Source organism: Perognathus longimembris, chromosome 16, assembly GCF_023159225.1.
Source record: "Perognathus longimembris pacificus isolate PPM17 chromosome 16, ASM2315922v1, whole genome shotgun sequence".
Classification (NCBI taxonomy): domain Eukaryota; kingdom Metazoa; phylum Chordata; class Mammalia; order Rodentia; family Heteromyidae; genus Perognathus; species Perognathus longimembris.
Genome location: NC_063176.1, coordinates 4,398,352 through 4,422,402, shown reverse-complemented (window position 1 = coordinate 4,422,402; position 24,051 = coordinate 4,398,352). Strand labels below are relative to the sequence as shown.

At 37.1% G+C, this 24,051-nt stretch overlaps 2 protein-coding genes across 2 annotated transcripts; one reads left to right on the top strand and one right to left on the bottom strand.

Moving 5' to 3' along the window:
• The first annotated feature begins 1,179 nt into the window (after positions 1–1,179).
• LOC125364903 (UDP-glucuronosyltransferase 2B17-like) lies at positions 1,180–10,757 on the top strand. Its single transcript, XM_048364678.1, has 6 exons — positions 1,180–1,903; positions 3,166–3,314; positions 4,482–4,613; positions 7,229–7,316; positions 8,101–8,320; positions 10,368–10,757. Exons 1-6 carry the CDS (start codon positions 1,180–1,182, stop codon positions 10,645–10,647), a joined length of 1,593 nt encoding a protein of 530 aa, XP_048220635.1. The 3' UTR covers positions 10,648–10,757.
• Positions 10,758–12,432: 1,675 nt separating this feature from the next.
• Positions 12,433–22,672, bottom strand: LOC125364907 (UDP-glucuronosyltransferase 2B17-like). The gene is made up of 6 exons (XM_048364682.1): positions 21,949–22,672; positions 20,743–20,891; positions 18,629–18,760; positions 16,096–16,183; positions 15,094–15,313; positions 12,433–12,712 (listed from the first exon to the last, which is right to left on the bottom strand). Exons 1-6 carry the CDS (start codon positions 22,670–22,672, stop codon positions 12,433–12,435), a joined length of 1,593 nt encoding a protein of 530 aa, XP_048220639.1.
• Between the last annotated feature and the right edge of the window lie 1,379 nt (positions 22,673–24,051).

Genomic DNA, 24,051 nt, shown 5'->3' with positions numbered 1-24,051 from the left:
AGCCCCAAGAGTTACATTTTTAAATGTAGAAAACTCTCTTAGTCAAACTAAAGAAATGCTCATCATTCCTGGCAAAGCAAACATCTCACCCCAGTTGGACTGACACTTACACCAAATGGAATTTTGCACAAATGTTGGAAAGAAAAATGTTCTGCGATTTGCAGGGAAAGGGATGGACCTAGAACAGATTAGGGCAAGTGATTCTAGCTAAGCTCCAAGAGAACAACAGGGTATGCATTCGCTCTTTTGGGGAATGTAGACCATTAGGTCTAGTGAGATATCATAGACATCCAGTCCATATGTAGAGTTTTTACGTGGATTGTATGTGCTAGATTTCTTCTTTGTCAGACCATTTCATATCTTCCATTCTGTCATGTCTCTATCACCACTACAACCATATTTCCCTGAGGCACTCTGCCTCATACTCTCTGAGCGAATAAGTGCTGTTTTTAGCTGATTAGGTCCTTCCTTTTGGGTGAAGCATTCACAATGCTTTGAGTTTGCCATCTTGATGACTTCCTAAGCGCATTTTCAGGATTCCTTATTAGAGTGCTTGAATGCTTGAACACTTGATAGCGAAAGTAATTGCAGGCTTTGGAAGCACACTACAATGAATTGATGCTATACTTCAAACTGAATTGTAAAAATGTGAATTATATTTCAGTACAATTGCTACAAGTATTTCTTGAATCATGTTATAAAACAATGAGAACAAGAAATGTACTCACTGCCTTTCATAAGAATCTGTAACCCCTCTGTACCACACTCTGACATACAAAGTAAAAAAAGAGTAAATCTGAGCCCCTATGAAATTGGCATGTCCATTTCTGTGTCAAAGAGGATGCAAAGACAAGTCACCGCTCATGTGGCATAATTCAGTAATCATGAAATGGCTTACATAAGACAGGTGTCTTCTATATAAGGTCAATGAGTCCTAGGAACATGAAAGCAGATCCTTACAAAAAGAAATGTTGAATTTACCTGTTTAATCATCAGGGAATGAAATGTCTTTTGTAAACCTGCCCAGCTTTCCACGCACATGAAATGGACATCAAACATATTTACTTTCATTGACCCCAGTTATAATTTAACTTCAGGATCTATTTTTTTCTTACATACCAAACAAAAGACATGGGCCCAAGTCAGCATAGTTTGGCGGACACTGTGCTGTCAGTAAGGATGCCTGGGAAATGGATTTGGGTTCTCCTGCTACTGCAACTGAATTGTTACTTTAGCTCTGGAAGCTGTGGGAAAGTACTGGTGTGGCCGATGGAATACAGCCACTGGATAAATATGAAGGTAATACTGGATGAACTCATCTTGAGGGGTCATGAACTAACAGTTGTGAGACCATCATCTGCTATTTTTGTTGATAGCAATGAAACATCCAGCATGAAATTTGAAACTTTCCCTTCATCCTTCAATACTGATGAAATGATAGATATTATCTCAGGAATTATCAATTTGTCGACATATGAATTGCCAAGAACAAATTGTTTGGCATATTCGCCATTATTGGAGAACTTATTTAGGAAATTTTCTGACACTTGGCTCAATATTTGTAAAGAAGCAGCTTTGAATAAGGAACTGATGTCAAAGCTACGAAAAGCAAGATTCGATGTTGTGATTGCAGATGCCATCGGCCCTTGTGGGGAGCTTCTGGCTGAGCTCTTGGAGATTCCCTTGGTGTACACTCTCCGCTTCTTTCCCGGCTATACAACGGAGAAGTACAGTGGAGGCCTTCTGGTCCCTCCTTCTTATGTGCCTGTCATTCTGTCAGGATTGAGTGGTCAGATGACGTTCATGGAGAGGGTGAAAAATTTCATATGCATGCTGTATTTTGACTTTTGGTTTGAAACATTTGAATCAAAGAAGTGGAGTAGCTTGTACAGTGAAGTTTTAGGTAAGTCAGGTTTCATTTTTAGTCAGATAGGATAGTAACTTTCTTGAACTTTGGAAGAGGTACTCTGAGATGCACGTGAAAGAGAAGTTGGTCTGTTGTAGGTAAGACAGTTAAATGAGATGTAAAGGTGTCTTCCAGACTCCTGACTCTGGAAAATCTCACATTACAGTGTCAGAAGGAGAACAGTTACCTATCTGTATAGGACACTCCATATAGGAGACTCTAACAGGTCATCCCGTATGAAAAGCTTCATGCACAATGAAAAATTCTTTACTTTTCCTCATTAGCAAAATCAATAATTATTTCCCTAAGAGACTGATAAATGAAAAAATATATATACATAGGAGATTCATTTTTATTATCCCTATGTATGTAGGAAATAAGAAACTGTTTCCCTTGATCATTTTCCTCATTTAAATCAAAATATTTTATTTGTATTCTCTTCCTTGTTTTTCTTTTTACTTTTACCAAGGTTTGTACTCAAAGTCCTCAAGTTTGCTTGGCTTACTTGTTTGGGCTTGTACTTTCTGACTTGAACCACAACTCCATTGGAGGGACAGTCTTGAGGATATTTCTGCCCATCTTAACTTCAGACTTCCTTTTTTTGAGATCTGGGTATCCTGGGTAGCTAGGGATACATTATTAGCCTCTGCTGTCCAATTTACTGGATTATCTAAAAGGTTTCCTATTCTTGATAAACCAATGTTTTAGTACACACTGGATAACTATAACTTCTAGTGATTTTTTTTTTTTTTTTTTTTTGCCAGTCCTGGGCCTTGGACTCAGGGCCTGAGCACTGTCCCTGGCTTCTTCCCGCTCAAGGCTAGCACTCTGCCACTTGAGCCACAGCGCCGCTTCTGGCCGTTTTCTGTATATGTGGTGCTGGGGAATTGAACCTAGGGCCTCCTGTATCCGAGGCAGGCACTCTTGCCACTAGGCTATATCCCCAGCCCCTCTAGTGATTTATTTTTTAATTACCCATTTTATGACTATAAAATCTGGTAAAGTGTGAGTGTACCTGTGATTATTGTCTTTCATTTTCAATCATGTTTCTTCATTTAATAAATTATTAGCCATGAATGAGATAAATTTAATTATATATTCTGGTTATTTCTAAAATACTTTCAGAGGATATTTGCCAAAGTTTCTATATAATAAACATTTTAGGTCCTAATGTGAATCAAGTTGAAGGAAAAATATCACACACAGTCATATCCTTATTTATGATGAACTTTTGCCCATCTCTATCCCTGTCCACTCAGGACGACCCACTACCTTAATGGAAACAACAAGTAGAGCAGAAATCTGGCTTATTCGATCCTACTGGGACTTGGAATTCCCTCGTCCTACTTTACCAAATTTTGACTTTGTTGGAGGACTCCACTGCAAACCTGCAAAACCCTTGCCTAAGGTAAATATGTTCCTTTTGTCTGTTATTTGATTTTTTGTTCCATAAACATGGTTCAGCTTCACTAAATCCAAATCTTCACTTACAGTGACAGAGATACAGGAAGTGGGGGAATGCATTCTTGCAACTGAAAATAATTTTTGAACCATCACATGTTTCTTAATTTCAGAAACCACCAAGTCATTCAGAACAATGTCAGTTTAATGAACACTTCATTATACAACACCTAGATGGAATCCTGTATCAATCATAAAACTGTGAAGTGATTACTATATATGGATGTTAATGTTAGATGAGCAAGAAACCAGCAATACTAGTTATTCCCAAACCCTCAAATCTTACACTCCATTTAAAAAGATAGATTAGAAGGAATAAAAATACTGTGAAAGACTCTTGGAAAGTGAAGATTACATTACTAAAAGACCAGAGAAGGTAATCATAGAAAGTTTCTCAGTCATTCATAGTAAGATGGTATATGGGCAATGCTCAGAAATCAGTGGAAGAATGAGAATTGAAAAATATTACTAATGAAAAACTATTGGGATTCTAAGAACAATTTGCAAGACCTAAACATTTTGCTTATCAAGGAAATTCTTAGAGAAATAATTTAGCATCCAGATGGAAATGTTTGGACAATATTTTGCACAATGATGCTAGGATACTGGGTACTAGTAAGTGTAACTTTATACATGGGGAATGGAAATTTTTGTTTTCTGTATTTAACTGTGTTAATATGTCTTCCTCTGTTATTTTCTGATATTAATTTTTTCCATATTTTAGTATTTTTTTCCAATACTAACTAGGGCTTGGACTCAAGGTCTGATCATTGAACCTGAGGCACAGTGCTGAAGACAAGTGTTTTACCACTTGAGCCACAATTCTACTTCCAGAATTTGGTGGTTAATTGGAGCTGAGAGTTCCACAGACTTTCTGCCTGGGCAGGCTTTGAACCATAATCCTCAGATTTCTGCCTCCTTAGTAGAATGGATTACAAAAAAGAACCACCCATGCTTGGATAGTTGGACATAAAAAAATCTTTAAATGTTTGCTTCACTATTGTTTGTATGTGTGTGTGTGTATGTGTTTGTGTGTGTGTGATAAAGAGAGAGGCAAAGAAAGAGACAGAGACAGAGAGAGACAGAGAGAGATAAATCAAATTTTTTGTCACAGGAAATGGAAGAATTTGTGCAGAGCTCTGGGGACAATGGTGTGGTGGTGTTTTCGCTGGGGTCAATGGGTGTTAACCTAACAGAGGAGACCGCAAATGCAATTGCATCAGCACTGGCACAAATTCCACAAAAGGTGAGATGTAGTACCTCAGTAGTGGTCTTCACTGAATGGGCTTAAACTCTGTAGATACCTGATTACACTAGATTCCCAGTGATAGATACATTGTTCCAATAGCTCTCATTTACCTTATCCAGTTCAAAGACAGATATGCATGGCAGGTGCTGAAGTAGTATGGAATTTGTATTGTGTTAAATTGATAATTACTACCACATGAATTTTGTGATGAGAAAGAAACACAGTGGCCACAATGTGAATTTTTTAAGCTTTGTTTTTTCCTTTGTTGTGACAATGAAGTACAGAGGGGTTACAGTTTGATATAGAAGGCAGTGAGCACAATGTGAAATGTTGTTACTATCATAATATTGTTAGCAAGACTTCAAAGAAATCATTAAATTTCATCATTTCAGAAAGGTTACACCCTCTCAATACACTAAGCATGTTTCAGAAAGAGGATAAATGTCACTCAATAATTTAAGTCATACAATAACATTTAGCCTGTAGAAAAAAGGTTTGAACTGTATTATATAGGTTAGTGTTCCCATTCAATCCTACCTTCCAATTTTGAAACTGACCCATTGAGAGTACCCTCAATGGGGTATTCAGAGAAAGAAAAAGGAAGATTCATCCGTGTTGTAGGTATATATTCAGCCTTTCTAATAGAGAATGTAATTAATACCGACTTTCCCTACCGGACTGGGTCTTTCTCATATCTGAAAGCAGATCTGTACACGCCATGTGAAAGTACACAGAGACTACTGAAGAATAAATGTAACATCATTAACATTTGGATTCTTTTCAGCAGCCATGAGACATATGAACTACATGCCAGCTCTATTTCCCACATTTAAAGATTTTCCCTCATTAATGACAGTAGGTGTAGATGTCAGGATCATAAAATTCAGCTTGCAATTTTTCCTAGATGTCCCAACTAATAATTTGTAATCTAAAATTAGGTTTATGTAACTAGTAAAAAGAATTAATTGATTGCTGATAAAGAATTGATTACACACATGTTGAGGAATTTGACTTTAAGATATGCTGTATAAAAATAACATGTGTTCTCGTGCTGGTCATGAAGCAGGAGTTGCAGCCTTAACATGCTGTCTTGGACTTGTTCATGTGGGTTGTACCATGCAAAGGCCTTGGTAATTACCCCATGATGGGTTCTAAGGGCCACTTGTCCGTCTGTCCAGATCAACGTGTCCAGGGGGATTAGAAACATCTAGAGGAGGCAAAATGGCCAGTTTAAAACCTACAGTATTGTGGGGGGTTTTTACAGTATGAATTGTATGTCAGTATTGTGAAATCACTCCATATTGCTATTATGTAGTACAATATCACTTAATATAATACTAAGTATTTTGTACTTCAAAATACTGAGCCATTTGCTTCAGTTTTTGTCAAACATAACAATAACTTTTCATATAACTTCTCTCCAAGGAAAACTGAGAATGTAAAATATTTGTCATAAATAGGCAGATGGCCCTCAGTAGATGAGTGGATCAAGAAAATGTGTCACACTGTAACTCTATGCCTCTGTCAAAAAGAATGATACTGCCCCATTCATAAGAAAATGGAAGGACTTTGAAAAAGTCATACCAAGTGAAATGAGCCAGACCCAAAGAAATATGAACTCTATGGTTTCCCTCACAGGGAATAATTAGTACATGTTTAGGTTCATCATAGCAGAAGATCACAATAGTTCAATAGCTATGCCCGTATGAATACATTAGATATTGCTAAGCAAAATGTACTCAGTTCATAGGAATATGTGGTATATCATTGTTGTAATTAATTTCAAAATACTATGTGAAACAGTACTTTTTTCTCTCATATTCTCTTTCCTGTTTTTTACTCCTACTGTTATTGTAACTTGTCCTATTACCCCAGATAGTATACCCTGGATATACGTGTATTGTACCTGGGGAAAGGAAAGGAACACCGAAATTGAGAGACAATGGATAAAAAGACAAACCATTGTAATAGCAATTCAGGCAAAACCAATTTGTGTAAACCAACCATACAACTCCTGGTGGGGGATTAAGCTGAGGAGGAGGAGATGGGGAGAAATGAGGGAGGAGTTAACAAGCAGGATAAGTAATGGACTTGCCTTACATAGGAAATTGTAACCATTTGTCCTTTACTTTGAAAATAAAGGAGAGGGGAAAAAAAGCAAAACAAATGAAAACTGTTCAACTCAAATTAATTTTCATAGAATAAGAGAATATTACCATGCTATCACTTTGTAAAGGTTAATAGCGAAGACTGGAAGAAGGCCAGTTTAGTTCATATTTACGTGTAATGATGTCAGTCTTATTAATTTTTAATGCTATTGTGCACCAGATCTATGAATATGACATAAAAATATCTTGAATGCCCTCATTTGCCCTGAAATACATCATTTGTCTTAGTACTGTGAAAAATTGTGATGCTATTCCATCTTGTTGAATATGAAAATAAGTACAGGAAAGGTTGGTATCCTTTCCCTCTCAGTTTTACAGTAATTCTCATTAACTAACACCACCTGTTCTCTTTACCCGTTCAATGAAAGTTATTTAACTGTGCCACATGTCAATTTTAAAGTGTGCCTTTTTACAAGTTAAAAATTCAGTGTCTTTCCCTACCAGATAATTTGGAGATTTGAAGGCAAGAAACCAGTCACCTTAGGACCCAATACTCGGCTGTACAAATGGCTCCCCCAGAATGACCTCCTTGGTAAGTAAGACTAAAAACAAATACTGAAAACATGAGTAAGTGCAGAAGTAGTTGATGGCAACACAACAGGAAACAAAATGAAGATGCCTTATTAGGAAAAACTCAGAAATTAAAGCAAACAGTTTATATTCACAATCCCTTGCTAATGAAAATAAGACTTCACAGTTGGGATTTTATTACACTCTGTTGTATTCCTTATAATCAGTTTAAACTTGATTCAAACTATGATTAACATTGATAAAGAATTTCCTGTAATTACGTGTAGTTATATCTCCATGCCTTCATTCAATCATTCCATTATCCGTCCTCCAAAAGCAGGGCAAGTAATTACAATGCCACTGAAACAAACACCTTTTATGCATGAGTTTGCATTTTCTGTGTTTCTTAACAGGAAGTGGTTATACACTATTTTTCAAACACCCCTCCTTCATTAGGTTAATTTACCATTATTAAGTGTATGAGAGCATAATCTAATATGGATGTTTTTTTTATTTCAGAATCTTTTCTCTATTATCCATTCTGCGTTTTCCTATCTGTTCAACAAACAGCAAATGTTACAATCTTAACTCACACAAAGCTTAGTGCACGTACCTTCAGAGTTTTACTTAACTCTCAAGTGGATTAGGTGCTACTTGCAATGAGATAGGAAGTCGATGTAAATGTAATGTCATTGGCCCAATAATTGTTATTTGGAAAGGACTGTTCCATCCAGTACTTCACGTTAGACATTTTTTTTGTCTAAGACTTTTAATGAGAAATGTTATTGAAATTCACCTAATCGTAGGTCATCCAAAAACGAAAGCCTTCATCACTCACGGTGGAGCTAATGGCATCTACGAGGCCATCCATCACGGGGTTCCCATGGTGGGCATTCCTTTGTTTGGGGAACAACATGATAACATTGCTCACATGGTGGCCAAAGGAGCAGCTGTGCAACTGGATATAAGAACACTGTCAAGTAAAGACTTGCTCAGAGCACTGGAAACCGTCATTAACAACCCTCTGTGAGTATAACCTCAAGTGTGTGTGAGTGTGTGTGTACAAAAGTGTGTACTTACATGTGAGTGTGAGTGCATGTATCTGTCTGTCTTTCTGCGCATTAAATTCAGGGACAGCTCAGGGACTCATGACTGTAACCACTCTAATCTAGATATCTGTGAGTCGGATTGTTGTTCTACGACATAGCACTGTACTGGATATAATAGTATAGCAGACATATTGTAAAAGTCGTGTTATTTTAGTATTTGGGGGAGGTACTGGGTTTGAGCTCATAGCTTAATATTTAGCTTGTTTGCTTTCTCAGAGGCCTTCTACAAATTGGGCCATCACTTGCATGTTACTTTTTTGCTGGTTATTTCAAGATAAAGTCTAGGCACTTTTCAGTCATGTCTAGTCTTGAACTGTGATTGTCGGATCTCTGCCTACGGGGCTAGACAAGTTTACGGACAGGAGCCATGAGCGTTTAGCTCCCATTTGATTTTCCTACAGACATTGGGCAACCTAACAAATATTTTGTGAGCCATATTTTCTGCTCCTGTTTTTTATTTGTTGGATGTGAAAGTAATCTCTCACATATTGATCCTTTGAAATTTTCAGGAGATACAATGCTGCTACTGAGAAATACAGGGGATTTCTTAGACAATATAGGCTAAAACTGTTGGTATATTGTGCATTTCACCAATTTTTGATGTATTAAATTTAAGTTTTACCTGCTGTATTACAAAAGTATATACTAAGATTAGTATCACCACTGATGCTGCCTGAAAATCTTCCATGTTCTTCCCACTCAAGCAACCTGATTTGAGTATTTTAAATAGTAGGGAGAAAAGTCATCTCAATTTGCAATTGCTATACTCTCCTGCTATTACACCTTGGAACTTACACTTAATAATAACTTACTAATATTGTCTATATGCACATTTTCACCTTGCCTATAGGTTCTAATTATTTCAATACCAATCACATGTACCCACAATGCCTCAATGAAAATAGCCCTTTTGTCGGGTATAAAAATCATAATATTAACAAACAGTACAATAAAGCTATCCAATGCCTAACATATGAAATTGTAACCTCTCTGTACATCAGTTTGACAATATAAATTTAAAAAATAAAATAAATAAAAAAGAAATGTGAAAAAAATCATAACACTAACAAGAAAAATGACTGCAATATTAGCAAACATCCTTCCTATTCTATTTGAAAATATGAATACATAAAAGTATTCTAAATAAAAGTACATTACTTCTACAAGTCAAGGAGCTCAATTATTCCTTTTTGTCCACGTCCTATCTTTCTGTTGTGTAACAGTAAACAAGTAAATAGGTTCACAAAAGGATAAGGCAAGTAATTGGTATGAGTGGAACTTGCAAGTGATAGGGTCAAGAAATAAAGGGAAGGCTGAGAGCCAATGGCTGATGCCTGTGATCCTAACTACTCAAGTGGCTAAGATCTGAGAATTATGGTTTGAAGTCAGGCCAGGCAGGAAAGTCCATAAGAGACAGGCTAAGTAACAACTGAAAAGCCAGATTGGAGCTGTGCTTCAAGTGATAGAGTCCTTCCCTTGTGCAAAGAAAGTTCAAGAAAAGTAACAGGGCCCTGAGTTCAAACCCTAAGATCAGAACAACAACAACAACAAAAAGACACAATGGACTTTTATAGTTCCATAGTAATTGATCATTGACAAAAGATAAGTACATATCCTTGGGAGGTAAACTTCATTAATTTATCTTTCTATTTCTAAATTATGATGCAATTCTGAACTTCAAACAACAGGTGTATTAATAATTAAGCTTTCGTACTGCCTTTGAGATTTTACCACTTCTACTTTCAACTTCAGAAATTCTTGTGTTTAATAAGATTGTTTTAAATGGCTAAGTCCAGGGTCACTATGCTCTTGCCTTTCACACTAACATTTCCAGAAACATAGCAGAAGAAAAGCATTTCCTTTTCTCTTCAAATTTTATAGAATTATTTTTGTCATCTACAGAATATATCACACTGTCTTTTCTGGTGCATTCTCAAAATGATGTCAATTTGATTTGCCTTTAGGTATAAAAAGAACGCTATGTGGCTATCAACCATTCACCATGATCAGCCTATGAAGCCTCTGGACCGAGCTGTCTTCTGGATCGAATTTGTCATGCGCCACAAAGGAGCCAAGCACCTGAGGCCACTTGCCCACAACCTCACCTGGTACCAGTACTACTCTCTGGATGTCATTGGCTTCCTGCTGGCCTGTGTGGCCACCGTTACCTTCCTTGTCATAAAATGTTGCTTGCTTGCTTACCAAACTGTTTTTAAGATGGGAAAGAAGAAGAAGAGGGAGTAGAGCTTTCAACACCACAAAGAATGGACTAAGAGCCTACGAAGCAAGACCATCCTAATGAACTAGAGCACAATCAACATGGGAGAGATTCACCTCTACATTTCACCTAAACCTATGCCATTTGAATAAATAAAATATAATAAAGTGAAAATCATGAAAGTTACAGTTCCTTGAGCTTATTTCACTTAATTTAATTTTTTCCCTAGTCTTTCCATTTCCTTATGAATAGGGCAATGTCCTTTCTGATGGGAATATAAAACACCCGTGTGTATCTGTAACACACCTTCTTGATCTACTCATCCACTTATTGGCATCTGGGCTGGCTCCATATCTTAACTCTGGTAGATAATGCTGCAGTGAACATAGTCATAGCTTTCATGTGGCCTTATTTGTGCTCATTTGGGTAAATACCCAGGAGTGGGATTGCTGGGTCACAGGGGAGCTCTATGTATAGGTTTTTTGAGGAGCCTCCATAGTGCATTCTACAATAGAAGAACAAGTTTTCACTCAGACCAAAGAGTAGTGGGGATGCTGTCAGCATCTGTTGTTATTAGATTTCTTGATAATGGCCATTCTAACTGGGGAGAGGTGGAATCTCAATGTCATTGTGATTTGCATTTTGTTTTCTTTCTTTTTATTTTTTTTGTCAGTCCTGGGGCTTGAACTCAGGGCCTGAGCACTGTCCATTGCTCCTTTTTGCTTAAAGCGAGCACTCTACCACTTGAGCCACAGCACCACTTGGCCTTTTCTATATATATGGTGCTAAGGAAGCAAACCCAGGGCTGCATATATATGAGGCAAGCATTCCAGCATTTGGGCCATTAACCCAGCCCTGATATGTAATACTCTAATACATTCATGTGTCCACATCCACATACTCATTTTATATGTATGAATATGTATGTACATGTAAATGTGTATATAGGTATGTATGCATATATACCTACATATATACATATCTCTATTTTCTTCCACTGAAAAGTCAAAGGCCATCTATACTGGTTTCATAGCTGGCTATTAATAAGTAACACTGCAATAAAACATCTGTGTGTGCAATGACATTACTTCAAGAATGACATTGCTAGATCATTTCATAGTTTATTTCTAGGTTTCTAAAAATCTTCAATGTTCCTTTCCAAAGGAACTGCAATGATTTGCATTAGTGCCAACAGTATACAACATTTCCTTTCCCACCTATTGCCTGGTTAGCATCTGTTGTGTTCTTTTTAAGTATCTTATGTTTGAGTTTCTGTTTCTTTCAAATGAGGGGCTTTCCTTGTGATATTTCCATATATACAAATTATGTACTTTGAACATATTTTCCTTTCCACTCTATTTTTATTCCTTTCAACTTTCTCTCCTCCTTTCTCAAATAGTATTGCGTTCATTTTATCATGATTTTTCATAGATGTGTGTGTGTGTGTGTATTATGTGTCCTTTTATAGTCTTTGCTCCAAGCTAGTCCAACCTTCCTCTCTTCCTCCTTTTGCTGATCCTCTCCAAAAAAAGCTGCATTTACATTCATGTACCTTGTTTGCTAATTATTATCATCATCATCAGTTTAGTTGTTCACTCCACAAGTAAGCAAGATTGTGCTGCATTTGGTATTTTGCTTTCACTTCATAGGCCTCAAACTCATTATTTCCACTTTAATTTATTTTATTTATTAAAAAGGCATAGGTTTAGGTAAAAGGTAAAGGAAACTTCTCCCATGTTGACTGTGCTCTAATTCATTAGGATGGTCTTGCTTCATAGGCTCTTAGTCCATTCTGCGTGGAGTTGAAAGCTCTACTCCCTCTTTTTCTTCTTTCCCATCTTCACAACCATTTGGTAAGCAAGCAAGCAACATTTTATGACAAGGAACATAACGGTAGCCACACAGGCCAGCAGGAAGCCAATGACATCCAGAGAGTGGTACTGGTACCAGGTGAGGTTGTGGGCAAGTGGCCTCAGGTGCTTGGCTCCTTTGTGGCGCATGACAAATTCGATCCAGAAGACAGCTCGGTCCAGAGGCTTCATAGGCTGATCATGGTGAATGGTTGATAGCCACATAGCGTTCTGTTTATACCTAAAGGCAAATCAAATTGACATCAATTTGTGGAATGCACCAGAAAAGATAGAGTGTGATATATTCTGTAGATGACAAAAATAATTCTATAAAACTTGGAGAGAGGGGCTGGGAATTTGGCCTAGTGGCAAGAGTACTTGCTTTGTATACATGAAGCCCTGGGTTCAATTCCACAGCACCACGTATACAGAAAATGGCCAAAAGTCGTGCTGTGTCTCAAGTGCCAGAGTGCTAGCCTTGAGCAAAAAAGAAACCAGGGACAGTGCTGAGAACCTGAGTCCAAGGCATGGACTGGCAAAGAAAAAAAATTTGAGAGAAAAGTAAATGCTTTACTTCTACATATTTGGGGAAATGTTAGTGTTAAAGGAAAAAGCATAGTGACACTGGACTTAACCATTTAGAACAATATTATTAAACACAAGAATTTCTGAAGTTGGGGGGCTGGGAATATGGCCTAGTGGCAAGAGTGCTCATCTCATATACATGAAGCCCTGGGTTTGATTCTTCAGCATCACATATATAGAACAAGCCAGAAGGGGCGCTGTGGCTCAAGTGGCAGAGTACTCGCCTTGAGCAAAAAGTAGCCAGCGACAGTGCTCAGACCCTGAGTTCAAGGCCCAGGAGTGCCCCCCCCCCCAAAAAAAAAGAATTTCTGAAGTTGGAAGTAATAGCAGTGAAATCTCAAATGCAGTACGAAGGCTTAATTATTAATACACCTGTTGTTTGAAGTTCAGAATTGTACAATTTAGAATTAGAAAGATGATTTAATGAAGTTTACCTCCCAAGGAGATCTTTTGTCAATGATCAATTACTATGGAACTATAAAAGTCCATTGTGTCTTTTTGTTGTTGTTGTTGCTGTTGTTCTGGTCTTAGGGTTTGAACTCAGGGGCCTGTAACATTCCTTGATCTTTCTTTGCACAAGGGAAGGACTCTATCACTTGAACCACAGCTCCAATCTGGCTTTTCAGTTGTTACTTAGCCTAAGTCTCTTATGGACCTTCCTGCCTGGCCTGACTTCAAACCATAATTCTCAGATCTTAGCCACTTGAGTAGTTAGGATCACAGGCATCAGCCATTGGCTCTCAGCCTTCCCTTTATTTCTTGACCCTATCACTTGCATGTTCCACTAATACCAATTACTTGCCTTATCCTTTTGTGAACCTATTTACTTGTTTACTGTTACACAACAGAAAGATAGGAAGTGGAGAAATAGGAATAATTGAGCTCCTTGACTTGTAGAAGTAATGTACTTTTATTTAGAATACTTTTATGTATTCATATTTTCAAATAGAATCACAGGGTGTTTGCTAATATTGCTGTCATTTTTCTTGTTAGTATTATGATATTTATACCCGACAAAAGGGCTATTTTCATTGAGGCATTGTTTGTACATGTGATTGGTGTTGAAATGATTAGAACCTATAGGCAAGGTGAAAATGTGCATATAGACAATATTAGTAAGTTATTATTAAGTGTAAGTTCCAAGGGGCAATAGCTGGAGAGTATAGCAATTGCAATGACTTTTCTCTCTACTATTTAAAATACTCAAATCAGCTTGCTAGAGTGGGAAGAACATGGAAGATTTTCAGGCAGTTTCAGTAGTGATACTAATCTTAGTATATACTTTTGTAATACAGCAGGTAAAACTTAAATGTAATACATAAAAAATCGGTGAAATGTGCAATATACCAAAAGTTTTACCCTATATTGTCTAAGAAATCCCCTGTATTTATCAGTAGCAGCATTGTATCTGTTGAAAATTTCAAAGGATCAATATGTGAGAGATTAGTTTCACATCCAACAAGCCTATGAAGAATATACTGATTTTCAAAAAAACAGGAGCAGAAAATATGGCTCACAAAATATTTGTTAGGTTGCCCAATGTCTGTAGAAAAGTCAAAGTAGGAGCTAAATGCTTATGGCTCCTGGTTGTGAACTTGTCTAAGGCTGAGATCCCAACAATCAGAGGTCAAGACTAGATATGACTGAAAAGTGCCTAGACTTTATCTTCTAATAACTAGCAAAAAAGTAACATGCAAGTGATGGCCCAATTTGTAGAAGGCCTCTGAGAAAGCAAACAAGCTAAATATTAAGCTATGAGCTCAAACCCAGTACCTCCCCCAAATACTAAAATAACACGACTTTTACAATATGTCTGCTATACTATTATATCCAGTACAGTGCTATGTCGTAGAACAACAATCCGACTCACAGATATCTAGATTAGAGTGGTTAACAGTCATGAGCATGTCCCTGAATTTAATGTGCATGTCCCTGAATTTAATGCGCAGAAAGACAGACAGATACATGCACTCACACTCACATGTAAGTACACACTTTTGTACACACACACTCACACACACTCAAGGTTATACTCACAGAGGGTTGCTAATGACGGTTTCCAGTGCTCTGAGCAAGTCTTTACTTGACAGTGTTCTTATATCCAGTTGAACAGCTGCTCCTTTGGCCACCATGTGAGCAATGTTATCATGTTGTTCCCCAAACAAAGGAATGCCCACCATGGGAACCCCGTGATGGATGGCCTCGTAGATGCCATTAGCTCCACCGTGAGTGATGAAGGCTTTCGTTTTGGGATGACCTACGATTAGGTGAATTTCAATAACATTTCTCATTAAAAGTCTTAGACCAAAAAAATGTCTAACGTGAAGTACTGGATGGAACAGTCCTTTCCAAATAACAATTATTGAACCTATGAAATTACATTTAAATGGACTTCCTATCTCACTGCAAGTAGGACCTAATCCACTTGAGAGTTAAGTAAAACTCTGAAGGTGCGGGCACTAAGCTTTGTGTGAGTTAAGATTATACCATTTGCTGTTTGTTGAACAGATAGGAAAACGCAGAATGGATAATAGAGAAAAGATTCTGAAATAAAAAAAATCCATATTAAATTATGCTCTTATAAACTTAAAAATAGTAAATTAACCCAATGAAGGAGGGGTGTTTGAAAAATGGTGTAATACCACTTTGTGTTAAGAAACACAGAAAATGCAAACTCATGCATAAAAGGTGTTTGTTTCAGTGGCATTGTAATTTCTTGCCCTGCTTTTGGAGGACGGATAATGAAATGATTGAATGAAGGGATGGATATATAACTACAGGTAATTACAGGAAATTCTTTGTCAATGTTAATCATAGTTTGAATCAAGTTTAAACTGATTATAAGGAATACAACAGAGTGTAATAAAATCCCAACTGTGAAGTCTTATTTTCATTAGCAAGGGATTGTGAATATAAACTGTTTGCTTTAATTTCTGAGTTTTTCCTAATAAGGCATCTTCATTTTGTTTCCTGTTGTGTTGCCATCAACTACTTCTGCACTTACTCATGTTTTCAGTATTTGTTTTTAGTCTTACTTACCAAGGAGGTCATTCTGGGGGAGCCATTTGTACAGCCGAGTATTGGGTCCTAAGGTGACTGGTTTCTTGCCTTCAAACCTCCAAATTATCTGGTAGGGAAAGACACTGAATTTTTAACTTGTAAAAAGGCACACTTTAAAATTGACATGTGGCACAGTTAAATAACTTTCATTGAACAGATAAAGAGAACAGGTGGTGCTAATTAATGAGGATTACTGCAAAACTGAGAGGGAAAGGATACCAACCTTTCCTGTACTTATTTTCATATTCAACAAGATGGAATAGCATCACAATTTTTCACAGTACTAAGACAAATGATGTATTTCAGGGCCAATGAGGGCATTCAAGAGCAAGGGCATTTTATGTCATATTCATATATCTGGTACACGATATTATTAGAAAATATTGACTGACATCATTACACTTAAATATGTACTAAACTGGCCTTCTTCCAGTCTTAGCTATTAATGTTTTCAAAGTGATAGCATGGTAATATTCTCTTATTCTATGAAAATTAATTTGAGTTGAACAGTTTTCATTTGTTTCTCTTTTTTTCCCCTCTCCTTTATTTTCAAAGTAAAGGACAAAGGGGTTACAATTTCCTATGTAAGGCAAGTCCATTACTTCTCCTACTTGTTAACTCTTCCCTCATTTCTCCCCATCTCCTCCTCCTCAGCTTCCTCCCCCACCATGAGTTGAATGGTTGGTTTACACAAATTGGTTTTGTCTGTATTGCTATTACAATGGTTTGTCTTTCTATCCTTTGTCTCTCAATTTTGGTGTTCTGTTTCCCTTCCCAGGTACAATACACTTATATACAGGGTATATACATAGCTAATGAACTATTGTCTTCTTCTGCCATGACTAACCTAAACGTGTACTAATTATTCCCTGTGAAAGAAACCATAAACTGCATATTTCTTTAGGTCTGGCTCACTTCACTTGGTATGACTTTTTCCAAGTCCTTCCATTTCCTTATAATGAGCAAGTATCATTCTTTTTGATAGAGGCATAGGAGTTACATTGTGAAACATTTTATTGATCCACTCATCTACTGAGGGCCATCTGCCTATTTATGACAAATATTTTACATTCTCAGTTCTCCTTGGAGAGAAGTTATATGAAAAGTTATTGTTATCTTTGACAAAAACTGAAGCAAATGACTCAGTATTCTGAAGTACAAAATACTTAGTATTATATTAGGTGATATTATATTACATAATACTCAGCATTATGGAGTGAGTTCACAATACTGACATACAATTCATACTGTAAATACCCCCCACAACACTGTAGGTTTTAAACTGGCCATTTTGCTTCCCCTAGATGTTTCTAATCCCCTGGATACGTTGATCTGGACAGACAGACAAGTGGCTCCTGGAACCCATCATGGGGTGATTACCAAGGCCTTCGCATGGTACAACCCACATGAACAAGTCCAAGACAGCATGTTAAGGCTGCAACTCCTGCTTCATGACCAGCACGAGAACACATGTTATTTTTATACAGCCTATCTTAAAGTCAAATTCCTCAAATCTGTGTAATCAATTCTTTATCAGCAATCAACTAATTCTTTTCAGTAATTACATAAACCTAATTTTAGATTACCAATTATTAGTTGGGACATCTAGGAAATATGGTAAACTGAATTTTATGATCCTGACATCTAAACCTACTGTCATTAATGAGAGAAAAATCTTTAAATATGGGAAATAGAGCTGGCATGTAGTTCATCTGTCTCATGGCTGCTGAAAAGAATCCAAATGTTAATGATGTTACATTTATTTGTCAGTAGTCTCTGTGTACTTTCACATGGCGTGTACAGATCTGCTTTCAGATATGAGAAATCCCAGTCTAGTAGGGCAGGTTGGTTTTAGTTACATTCACTATTAGAAAGGCTGAATACATACCTACAAGAAGGGATGAACCTTCCTTTTTCTTTCTCTGAATAACCCCATTGAGGCTACTCTCAATGGGTCAGTTTCAAAATTGGAAGGAAGGGTTGCATGGGAACACTAACCTATATAATACAGTTCAAACCATTTTTCTACAGGCTAAATGTTAGTGTATGACTTAAATTATTGAGTGACATTTATCTCCTTTCTGAAACATGCTTAGAGTATTGAGAGGCCTTAACCTTCCTGAAATGATGAAATTTCATGATTTCTTTGAAGTCTTGCTAAGCAATATTATGATAGTAACATTTCACATTGTGCTCACTGCCTTCTATATCAAACTGTAACCCCTCTGTACTTCACTGTGTCAACAAAGGAAAAAAATGCTAAAAAACTATTGACATTGTGGCCACTGTGTTAGATTCTGGTGACAAAATTCATGTTGTAGTAATTGTCAATTTAACACAATACAAATTCCATACTACTTCAGCACCTGCCATGCATATCTGTCTTTGTACTGGGTAAGGTAAATGAGAGCTATTGGAACAATGTATCTATCACTGGGAATCTAGTGTAATCAGGTATCTACAGAGTTTAAGCCCATTCAGTGGAGACCACTACTGAGGTACTACATCTCACCTTTTGTGGAATTTGTGCCAGTGCTGATGCAATTGCATTCGCAGTCTCCTCTGTTAGGTTAACAACCATTGACCCCAGCGAAAACACCACCACACCATTGTCCCCAGAGCTCTGCACAAAGTCTTCCATCTCCTGTGAAGAAAATTTTGCTTCATCTTTATCTGTCTCTCTCTGTCTCTGTATCTTTCTCTGCCTCTCTCTTTCTCTTTCACACACACACACAAACACACACACACACTAACAAGAGTGAAGCAAACATTATTTAAAGAGTTTTTTACGTCCAACTATCCAAGGATGGGTGGTTCTTGCTTGTAATCCACTCTACTAAGGAGGTAGAAATCTGAGGATTATGGTTCAAAGCCTGCCCAAGCAGAAAAGTCTGTTGAACTCTCAGCTCAAATTAACCACCTAAAGCTGGAAGTAGGGGGCTGGGAATATGGCCTAGTGGCAAGAGCGCCTGCCTTATATACATGAAGCCCTGGGTTCGATTCCCCAGCACCACATATACAGAAAACGGCCAGAAGTGGCGCTGTGGCTCAAGTGGCAGAGTGCTAGCCTTGAGCAAAAAGAAGCCAGGGACAGTGCTCAGGCCCTGAGTCCAAGACCCAGGACTGGCAAAAAAAAAAAAAAAAGCTGGATGTAGAATTGTGGCTCAAGTGGTAAAGCACTTGTCTTTAACACTGTACCTCAGATTCAATGACCAGATCTTGAGTTCAAGCCCTACTTATTAATGTCAGAAAATAACAGAGGAAGACACATAAACACAGTAAAATACTTAAAACAAAAACTTCCATTCCCCATTAATAAAGTTACACTTACTAGTACCCAGTATCCTAGCATCATTTTGCAAAATATTGTCCAAACATTTCCATATGGATTCTTATTTATTTCTGTAACAATTTTCCCTGATAAGCAAAATGTTTAGGTCTTGTAAATTGTTCTTAGACTTCTAATTGTTTTTCTTCCACTGATTTCTGAGCATTGCCCATATACCATCTTACTATCAATGACTGAGAAACTTTCTATGATTACCTTCTCTGTTCTTTTAGTAATGTAATCTTCACTTTCCAAGAGTCTTTCACAGCATATTTATTCTTTCTAGTCTATCTTTTCAAATGGAGTTTAAAATTTGAGGTTTAGGGGATAACTAGTTTTGTTGTTTTCTTGCTTATCTAACATCTCCATATGTGGTAATCACTTGATAGTTTTATGAATGAAACAGGATTCCATCTAGGTGCTGTATAATTAAGTGTTCATTAAACTTACATTGTTCTGAATAACTTGGAAGTTTCTGAATGCAGAAACTTGTGATGGTTCAAAAATTAGTTTCAGATCAGGAAAATGTGGTATACAAACACAATGGAATTTTATGCCTCTATCAGAAGGAATGATATTGCCCATTCATAAGGAAAAGGAAGGACTTGGGAAAAACTAAGTGAACTGAGCCAGACCCAAATAAACAAGTCAAATAAACCCAAATAAACCCAAGTCACAGCAGAGGACCACAAGAGCCCAATAGCTATACCCTTTTGAACACATAAGATGATGCTTAGTGAAATGAACTCCGTGTTATGGAAACGACTGTTATATCACTGTTGTAATCACTTTCAACATGCCATTTGAAACTGTAGCTTCTATTATTGCAATTCTCTTGTATCCCGTTCCAGTGGTTGTACCTGCAATATCACTGTATCTTATCTGAGTACATTGGAAACCGTGTATACTGGCATTAGAACTAGTACACTGAAAGGGAATACCAAAATTGAGAGACACAGGATAAAAAGACAAATGTCTACAAAAGCAATACTTCCAAAACTGTTTGGTGTAAATGAACTGAACAACTCATGGGAGAGGGAAACAGGGAGGGGGTTGGGTGAATGAAGGAGGAGGTAAAAAACAGTACAAGAAATGTATCCAATGCCTAACTTATGAAACTGTAACCTCTCCATACATCAGTTTGACAATAAAATGTAAAAAAATATTATTTTCAGTTGAAAGAATGCATTCCCCCACTTCCTGAATCTCAGTCACTGTAAGCAAAGATTTGGATTTAGTGAAGCTGAATCATCTTTATGGAACAAAAAATCAAATAACAGACAAAAGAACATATTTACCTTAGGCAAGGGTTTTGCAGGTCTGCAGTGGAGTCCTCCAACAAAGTCAAAGTTTGGTAAAGTAGGACGAGGGAATTCCAAGTCCCAGTAGGATCGAATAAGCCAGATTTCTGCTCTATTTGTTGTCTCCATTAAGGTAGTGGGTCGTCCTGAGTGGACAGGGATGGAGATGGGCAAAAGTTCATCATAAATAAGGATATGACTGTGTCTGATATTTTTCCTTCAACTTGATTCACGTAAGGACCTAAAATTTTTATTATATAGAAACATTGGCAAATATCCTCTGAAAGTATTTTAGAAATAACCAGAATATATAATTGAATTCATCTTATTCATCGCTAATACTTTATTAAATGAAGAATCATAATTAAAAATGAAAGACAATAATCACAGGTACACTCACACTTTACCAGATTTTATATTCATAAAATGGGTGATTAAAAAATAAAGGAATGTGGAATCACTGGAAGTTATACTTATCCAGTCTGATCTAAAACATTGGTTTATCAAGAATAGGAATCCTTTTTGATAAACCAGTATATTGGACACCAGAGGCTAATACCTGTATCCTAGCTACCCAGCATTCCCAGATCTCAAAAAAAAGGAAGTCTGAAGTTAAGATGGGCAGAAATATCCTCAAGATTACCCCACGAATAAAGTCGTGGTTCTAGTCGGAAAGTACCAGCCCAAACAAGTAAGCCAAGCAAACTTGAGGCCTTTAAGTTCAAACCGTGGTAAAAGAAAGTAGAAAAAATAAGAAAGAGAATACAAATAAAATATTTTGATTTAAATGAGGAAAATGATCAAGGGAAACAGTTTCTTATTTCCTACATACATAGGTATAATAAAAATGAATCTCCTATGTATATATATTTTTTCATTCATCAGTCTCTTAGGGAAATAATTATTGATTTTCCTAATGAGGAAAAGTAAAGAATTTTTCATTGTGGATGAAGCTTTTCATACGCGATCACCTGTTAGAGTCTACTATATGGAGTGCCCTATACAGATAGGTAACTGTCCATTGTTCTTCTGACACTGTAATGTAGGATTGTCCAGAGTCAGGAGTCTGGAAGACAACGTTATATCACTTTTAACTGCCTTACCTACAACAGAAACTTATCTTTTCACATGCATCTCAGAGTACCTCTTCCAAAGTTCATGAAAGTTACTATCCTATCGTACTAAGAATGAAACCTGACTTACCTAAAATTTCACTGTACAAGCTACTCCATTTCTTTGAGTCATATGCCTCAAACCAAAAGTCAAAATACAGCATGCATATGAAGTTTTTCACCCTCTCCATGAAGGTCATCTGACCACTCAATCCTGACAGAATGACAGGCACATAAGAAGGAGGGACCAGAAGGCCGCCACTATACTTCTCTCTTGTGTAGCCGGGAGAGATGCGGAGAGTGTACACCAAAGGAATCTCCAAGAGCTCAGCCAGAAGCTCCCCACAAGGGCCGATGGGATCTGAAATCACGACATCGAATCTTGCTTTTCGTAGCTTTGACATCAGTTCCTTATTCAAAGCTGCTTCTTTACAAATATTGAGCCCAGCATCAGAAAATTTCTTAAATAGGTTCTCCAGTAATGGTGAATATGCCAAACAAGTTGTTCTTGGCAATTCATATGTCCACAAATTGATAATTTCTGAGATAATATCTATCATTTCATCAGTATTGAAGGATGAAGGGAAAGTTTCAAATTTCATGCTGGATGTTTCATTGCTACCAACAAAAATAGCAGATGATGGTCTCACAACTGTTATTTCATGACCCCTCAAGATGAGTTCATCCAGTATTACCTTCATATTTAACCAGTGGCTGTATTCCATCGGCCATACCAGTACTTTCCCACAGCTTCCAGAACTAAAGTAACAACTCAGCTGCAGTAGCAGGAGAACCCAAATCCATTTCCCAGGCATCCTTACTGACAGCACAGTGTCCGTCAAATTATGCTCACTTGGGCCCATGTCTTGTGCTGATAGGTAAGAAAAAAAATTGATCCTGAAGTTAAACTATAATTTGGGTTGATCAAAGTAAATATGTTTAATGTCCATTTCATGATTGTGGACTTCTGGTCAGGATTATACAAGAAATTTCATTCCCTGATGATTAAACAGGTAAATTCAACATTTCATTGGAAGTAAATGCTTTCATGTTGCTAGGAGTCGTTGACCTTATGTAGAAGACACCTGTCTTATGTAATCCATTTCATAATTACCAAATTTTTTCAGATGAGTGGTGACTTTTGTTTGCATCCTCTTTGACACAGAAATGGACATGCCAATTTCATAAGGGCTCAGATTTTCTCTTTTTTTACTTTGTATTATCAAAGTATGGTACAGAGGGGTTACAGATTCTTATGAAAGGCAGTGAGTACATTTCTTGTTCTCATTGTTTTATAACATGATTCAGGAAATACTTGTAGCAACTGTTCTGAAATATAATTCACATTTCTCCAATACAATTTAAAGCATAGCATCAATTCATTGTAGTGTGCTTCCAAAGCCTGCAAGTACCTTCGTTATCAAGCATTCCAGCATTCAAGCACTCTAATAAGGAATCCTGAAAATGCGCTTAGGAAGTCATCAAGATGGCAAACTCAAAGCATTGTGAATGCTTCACCCAAAAGGAAGGACCTAATCAGCTAAAAACAGCAGCTATTCGCTCAGAGAGTATGAGGCAGAGTGCCTCAGGGAAATATGGTTGTAGTGGTGATAGAGACATGACAGAATGGAAGATATGAAATGGTCTGACAAAGACAAAATCTAGCACATACAATCCACGTAAAAACTCTACATATGGACTGGATGTCTATGATATGTCACTAGACCTAATGGTCTACATTCCCCGAAAGAGCGAATGCATACCCTGTTGTTCTCTTGGAGCTTAGCTAGAATCACTTAACCTAATCTGTTCTAGGTCCATCCCTTTCCCTGCAAATCACAGAACATTTTTCTTTCCAACGTTTCCATTTGGTGTAAGTGTCAATCCAACTGGGGTGAGATTTTTGCTTTGCATTTCCTTTATCGCCAGGAATGATGAGCATTTCTTTAGTTTGACTAAGTGAGTTTTCTACATTTAAAAATGTAACTCCTAACATACACATATATATTTAATGTGCTTTGCAAGATATCTCAAACAGTAGAGAAAACCAAATGAATAAGGCACATTCTATTAAAAACTTTATTTAGGCCCAACAATAATGTCTCTTCTCTGTAATCTTAGCCATTTTGGACAAGGACACGATGTAGATCATGATTCAAAAACAGAGACAGGGGAGCCTACCGGAGGCCTAGAG

Bases quoted from the DNA above. Each gene is read 5' to 3' on its own strand.
- LOC125364903 (XM_048364678.1), top strand. From the start codon at position 1,180: ATGCCTGGGAAATGGATTTGGGTTCTCCTGCTACTGCAACTGAATTGT. The intron at 1,904-3,165 runs GTAAGTCAGGTT...CTGTCCACTCAG, and splicing joins CTTGTACAGTGAAGTTTTAG to GACGACCCACTACCTTAATG. The intron at 3,315-4,481 runs GTAAATATGTTC...TTTTTGTCACAG, and splicing joins CTGCAAAACCCTTGCCTAAG to GAAATGGAAGAATTTGTGCA.
- LOC125364907 (XM_048364682.1), bottom strand. From the start codon at position 22,672: ATGCCTGGGAAATGGATTTGGGTTCTCCTGCTACTGCAGCTGAGTTGT. The intron at 20,892-21,948 runs GTAAGTCAGGTT...CTGTCCACTCAG, and splicing joins CTTGTACAGTGAAATTTTAG to GACGACCCACTACCTTAATG. The intron at 18,761-20,742 runs GTAAATATGTTC...TTTTCTTCACAG, and splicing joins CTGCAAAACCCTTGCCTAAG to GAGATGGAAGACTTTGTGCA.